Below are 5,968 nucleotides of genomic sequence, written 5' to 3'. Positions count from 1 at the left end.
TTCATATAATGTATAATAAACTCATATATAACCTATATATATATATAACATATATATGTGTGTGTGTGTGTGTGTTATATGAATTATTTGGATAATGGTTTTTTTTTTTTTTCATGGGCCATCATATTGTGTACATAAAAAATAATTAATTATATTAATATAATATATAAAAAATTTATTTAAATCTGCCTAGTCCGCCTAGGCCCCGTCTAGGCGCCTAGGCCCCAGCTCGCCGCCCAACTTTCATACTATGACAAGTCAGAGACCAATACTAAAACATTTTAGTTCTAGACCAAACTATGACAAGTTAGAGACCAATACTAAAACATTTTAGTTCAAGACCAAAGCTCTAATTGAGCCAAAGTACATGAACTAATACTCTAATTTTCTCACGTATTTATACCCTTTTGTCAATTTGAATTAATAAAGAAATAACACATATATAAATTTTCAACATTATCAAGCAATAGATTGACCACCACTAGCTCATGGAAAATGGGGTCATAATCTTTCTTTTTTTTTTTTTTTTTCCAAAAGAAATTGTTATTGGCACTCTAAAATTTTCATTATACACTATAAACCTTTTATATTTGGAAAAAATATATATACTTTTGAGAAGTGTACAATGAGATTTTTGTTGTTCCAATAATAGTTCCATTTCAAAATTCGTTAGATACATAGTATTTTATAGTAAATATTTTTGGGAGGTGGTTTTTTGGTTTTTAGAAACCACAACCAACTTTTGTTGAACTGTTGGGTAAAATTCAACTATTAAAACTAAAACTAACAATTATTTTACTTTCAATAAATAGCAAGAATTACTTTTATTTTATATATGAAAAAAAAAACTCTTTTTAAATAAAAATTAACTTCTTTTTACATTCTTTTCCTCTTGTCACATTTTCTGTAATTATACTGAAGAAAAAAAAACTATTTATGGATAAAACAACAAATATTTGATGGAAAATTATCGATAACTGATCCAACGGTAACAAGGCATGAAAACTACCAAAAATGAAAAAAAAAAAAAAAAAAAAAGAGTCTGTGACTTGTAACTTTGCAAGGTTGAGCTGGATATTTTGGGCAAAGGAGAAAATAAAAAGAAAAGGGGAGGAAAGAAGAAAGAAAAAAAGAAAAAGCAAGAGGAGGTTTGTTTTCTGTTTTTCCTTTGATGGTTGACTCCCAAACGTAATCAAAATTTTGGATTTAAAGAGAGAAAAAGAAAAACAAGACAGAAGGAAAAATAGAGGATTTTAAGAGAGAGAAACAAAAGCCTCTATCAAAGAGCTTTGACTCTCTCTCTCTCTCTTTCTCTGCAAATCCATGGTGTTTTCACACCTTCTCATTTCACATTCCTCTTCACCTTGCTAAATCTTTGGTTTATTTCATTAACTAGGTTTAGGTGAATAATTTACCTTCAAATCTCATCTGGGTCTCCTTCAAATTCCCCAAAATTTGAAAGGTTTTGTTCTTCTCTTACATTTTTTTGATCTTTTGATTGTTTTTGTTTTGTTTTCTGTTTTTATATTTGGATTTACTGGAGAATCATGGATTTTTTATTTGTTTCTGCATGAATATCCCACATTTCTAAATATGGTTTCTGCCAAATCTAAAAATCTTTAAGCTGGAAATGTTATGGAACTCAAATGTTGGATTTGTCATTAATTTTCTCTGATTTCTTTCTAATTTCCCCTTCAGATTTTTATTTATCGACCTTTCTGCTCAATTGGGTCCTCAAGAATTCTTGAGAAAAGGCTGGAAATTGTGAAACTTTCGAGGCTTATATTTCATGGGAAATTGTTGTGTAACTCTAGGCACATCAGGCCAGAACAAGCAGAAGAAAATCAACAAGAAGACAAACCCATTTGCAACAGATTTCGGTGGCATTAATGGAAAAGATGGTGATGGGAAATTGTGTGTCTTGAAAGACCCTACAGGTCGAGACATTTCGGCCCAATACGACCTGGGACGCGAGCTTGGCCGAGGCGAATTCGGAGTAACATATCTATGCACAGAGGCATCCTTAGACGAAAAGTTTGCTTGCAAATCAATATCGAAGAAAAAGCTAAGGACTGCGGTGGATATTGAGGATGTGAGGAGGGAAGTTGAGATAATGCGACATTTGCCTCCACACCCAAATATTGTGACATTGAAGGACACTTATGAGGATGATGATGCAGTTCACATTGTGATGGAGTTGTGCGAGGGTGGTGAGTTGTTTGACCGCATTGTTGCTAGGGGTCATTACACAGAACGGGCCGCTGCAGGCGTAATGAGGACAATTGTTGAAGTTGTCCAGGTTAAATTTTGTTATGGTTCTGTTGTGTTAATTTGGTTTTATAATTGGTATGGTTTTGAAATTTGATAATTTTGTTCTTACATTAGATTTGATCTAACATAAGATGATGTGGCTTGTGTTTATGGTGTTGGCTGAATCGTATATCTCATTTGTTATATTCTTGCTTAGGGTAAAGGTGATTCGTATAACATTTTTTTTTTTTGTTGACACCGTTATATTATGAACTTTAAATGTAAATGGAGAACCATGTGGTGAGTTGAATGTCCTCCATTCCCTTATTGGATATTCTCTAGTCGTGTTGCTATGTATTCTGCTAACTGGGTTGAATTTCTCGTTATTTGATGTTAAAAGTAAATATTACTATGCAGACAATATGGTGTCTTCATTTTTAGTTTTCCTTGTTTTTCATGTTTAATTGGCTTATATGTTTTTTTAGGTGATTATTGGTGCTTCATTTTTAGCTTTCCTTGCTTCTTGTGTTTTATTGGCTTATATGTTCTTTTAGGTGATATGTTGGCTACGTTTGAATCTTGAACCTTTGGATATAATAATATTCTATGCACTGAAGATACTTTTCTCTACATATACATATAATTGATTGTATGATAATGTGTTTTTTCTTCTGTGGTTATGTTAGTGTGAAAGATTCTGATTTGTTTGCACTTTACGTTGCAGATGTGTCATAAACATGGAGTAATGCATCGGGATCTCAAACCAGAGAACTTCTTATTTGCAAATAAGAAGGAAACGGCCTCTTTGAAAGCAATAGATTTTGGATTGTCTGTGTTTTTCAAACCTGGTATTGCACTACTTTTCAACATTGCATGGTTAATGTTTTTTTCTCCACTCTTGAAGTCCATGTTTTAGCATCATTATGAAGTCTATGTTTTAGCATCATTACCTCATCTCTGTTTTTACCTTATGACAAAACAAGTGTAGCTAAAGGCTGCTATATTCTATAGGTGAGCAATTTAACGAGATAGTGGGAAGTCCATACTACATGGCTCCAGAGGTTTTGAAGCGCAACTATGGACCTGAGGTTGACATCTGGAGTGCTGGGGTTATCTTGTATATTTTACTTTGTGGCGTTCCACCTTTCTGGGCAGGTCTGTGTTTCTTCTCCACTGTTTCTATTTTGATTCTTTACAACTTCTACATGAGTTGGAATGCTTCTGCTTATCAAAGATCTTTTATTTGGATCAACTTGAACAAAGTACTCCTGCTGGTGTATTTCCTTGCTTAATTTATTATTTTTTCCTTCTCATTATTTTTCAAATAATTTCACTGTAGAAACTGAACAAGGGGTAGCACAAGCAATTATTCGATCCTCCATTGACTTCAAGAGGGACCCCTGGCCTAGAGTGTCAGATAATGCAAAGGACCTAGTGAAGAAAATGCTAAATCCTGATCCAAAGAAGCGGTTGACAGCTCAGGAAGTGCTTGGTAGTAATCTGATATCTTATATTTTCCAAAGTTTTATTGCTTTACATGAGATATTAATCCCTCTTTTTTTTTTTTTTTTTTTTTTTTTTCGTGTAGATCATCATTGGATTCAAAATGCCAAGAAGGCCCCAAATGTCCCGCTTGGTGAGACTGTGAGAGCAAGGTTGAAGCAATTTTCTATAATGAACAAGCTGAAAAAAAGAGCTCTAGGGGTAATGTTTTGAAATTATTTATTGGGATTCCATAGTTATTGAAGGCATTTATGTTGAGCAACTTGTATGTTGTGTTAAAGTTAACCATATATTCAATGTTTGAACCCTTGACTATTTCACGCATAGGTCATAGCCGACCATTTGTCACTTGAGGAAGTAGCTGGCATAAAAGAGGCTTTTCAAATGATGGACGCTGGCAACAAGGGCAAGGTAACCATAGAGGAGCTACGAAGCGGGATACAACAGCTGGGGCAAAATATTCCTGATCCAGATCTTCAAATACTAATGGAAGCGGTAAGTATTAATTTGTGCTTCGCCAACTTGCCTTCTAACTTTTAATCTGGGGTTGTATAATAATATGCCTTACTTTGCATCATCTTAAATCTCAAGAAGCAAACTAAAAATATGAAATTTTGGAAAAGAGAAAAGAAAACTTTTTACAAAAGAAAGAGACAAGGGAATGGTCCTGCATGTTAGTTCCTTTTGGGGACTTTACGAAGTAACTAATTGATTTCTGATTGCTACAGGCTGATGTTGATGGGGATGGAGCTCTCAACTATGGAGAGTTTGTTGCTGTTATGGTTCACCTTAAAAGGATGGCAAATGACGAGCACCTACATAAAGCCTTTTCATTCTTCGATCAAAACCAAAGTGGTTACATAGAAATTGAAGAATTAAGAAATGCTTTAACTGATGATGTTGACATAGGTGGTGAGGAAGTCATCCATGCAATTATGCACGACGTAGACACAGATAAGGTTAGAAAAACAATTTAGATACAATTACCAAAAAGCTTTATCCTTCATCCAAAATGTTTTATTCCAGCTTACATGGTTAAATGGCCCTACTTTTAAACCTTCAAACCTTCCCCTAATAATTAACCTTGCCATGTATTGGTTGTTGCCTTTAGGTTCTTTTTTTTTGTCAAGAAAATTGTAGTTTTTAGTTTGTCTTTATGCGGAAAATGCTTATCCTAAGAACAAAGTCAATAGACTAGTTAAAATGCCTTCATTTTGTAAGATTACTTTTTAATTACTTTTGATATGTGTATGTATCAATATTTGTAATCAAGTTATGTGTGAATATCAATATGTATACATACCATTCCTTTTAATTAGTAGTGTGTGCATCAACAATAACATAAACCGCAACCGTTCTTGTATGGTCATCTTGCAGGATGGGCGCATCAGTTACGAGGAGTTTGCTGTTATGATGAAGGCTGGTACAGATTGGAGAAAAGCATCCAGGCAATATTCACGGGAAAGATTCAACAGCATAAGCTTGAAGTTGATGAGAGAAGGGTCTTTACAGTTAGCCAATGAGGGTAGATGACCTACATTCTTTTTTTCTTTTTCAAAACAACATTATTTGAAATTAAATGATGCTTACAAAGATGAAAATTCCTTTGTTGGTGGGCTTATGAATTCACTTCTTTTTATCCCCCATTGTTTTTCCTTTTTCTTAAAGAAAACTTGTAACTTGAAGGATCGGAGTGAGGGTCATAGCATCTTTTACAATAGCTATGATTAGGAGTTGTAAATATGTCAATTCAAAGACCTTTTCCACTATAATCTCCCTCAACTTACGGTGGAACTTTATTTTTAAACAAGGAAAGACCAAGTTTGATTTGTTTTAATTTTTGTAAAAGCTAGTTATTGTTGGCTTAATTTGATTAGTTTATAATGGTTGTGAGAATTGAATTGTAGCATGATGACCAAAACTCAGCTACCAATGTGTACCAAAATCCTTGTCAAGGTGCAAATGCTTCATGTCTGCTAGTTCTACCGACCCTCGTTGTCCATCAAATCTTCATTGACCACCACGGTTGATGGCTTTACCTACTATTTCTAATCACATCTTCAAGAGAAGCTAAGTTAGGTGCGCAAAAGCTTAACCCTAAACCCAGCTTTGGGTATACAAGTCTACAACTGTGTCAGATTCTATGAAAAGCCTATGAATAAGGAGGGAAAGATGGACAAGGGAGAAGTGGAATTTCTCTCTATTCATTATTGGG

General features: G+C 34.1%; 1 protein-coding gene across 2 annotated transcripts; it reads left to right on the top strand.

Moving 5' to 3' along the window:
• The first annotated feature begins 1,291 nt into the window (after positions 1 to 1,291).
• LOC103955909 (calcium-dependent protein kinase 8-like) lies at positions 1,292 to 5,446 on the top strand. 2 transcript variants are annotated; one of them, XM_048574831.1, is made up of 8 exons: positions 1,292 to 2,299; positions 2,975 to 3,098; positions 3,262 to 3,405; positions 3,590 to 3,742; positions 3,839 to 3,954; positions 4,081 to 4,248; positions 4,482 to 4,712; positions 5,131 to 5,446. In XM_048574831.1, the coding sequence occupies exons 1-8, from the start codon at positions 1,790 to 1,792 to the stop codon at positions 5,284 to 5,286; spliced, it is 1,602 nt and encodes a 533-aa protein (XP_048430788.1). In that variant the 5' UTR covers positions 1,292 to 1,789; the 3' UTR covers positions 5,287 to 5,446. The 2 variants fall into 2 exon arrangements, with proteins under 2 accessions (XP_048430788.1, XP_048430787.1); XM_048574830.1 differs by having other exon boundaries at positions 3,590 to 3,954.
• The last annotated feature ends 522 nt before the right edge of the window (positions 5,447 to 5,968 follow it).

The sequence above is a fragment of a genome, unplaced genomic scaffold (assembly GCF_019419815.1).
Source record: "Pyrus x bretschneideri cultivar Hongxiangsu unplaced genomic scaffold, Pyrus_bretschneideri_v1 Contig75, whole genome shotgun sequence".
In the NCBI taxonomy this organism is placed as follows: Eukaryota; Viridiplantae; Streptophyta; class Magnoliopsida; order Rosales; family Rosaceae; genus Pyrus; species Pyrus x bretschneideri.
Note: the sequence above shows the minus strand (reverse complement) of the source record. Positions and strands in the feature narration are given on the sequence as shown.

Bases quoted from the DNA above. Each gene is read 5' to 3' on its own strand.
- LOC103955909 (XM_048574830.1), top strand. From the start codon at position 1,790: ATGGGAAATTGTTGTGTAACTCTAGGCACATCAGGCCAGAACAAGCAG. The intron at 3,099-3,261 runs GTATTGCACTAC...TATATTCTATAG, and splicing joins GTCTGTGTTTTTCAAACCTG to GTGAGCAATTTAACGAGATA. The intron at 4,713-5,130 runs GTTAGAAAAACA...GTCATCTTGCAG, and splicing joins ACGACGTAGACACAGATAAG to GATGGGCGCATCAGTTACGA.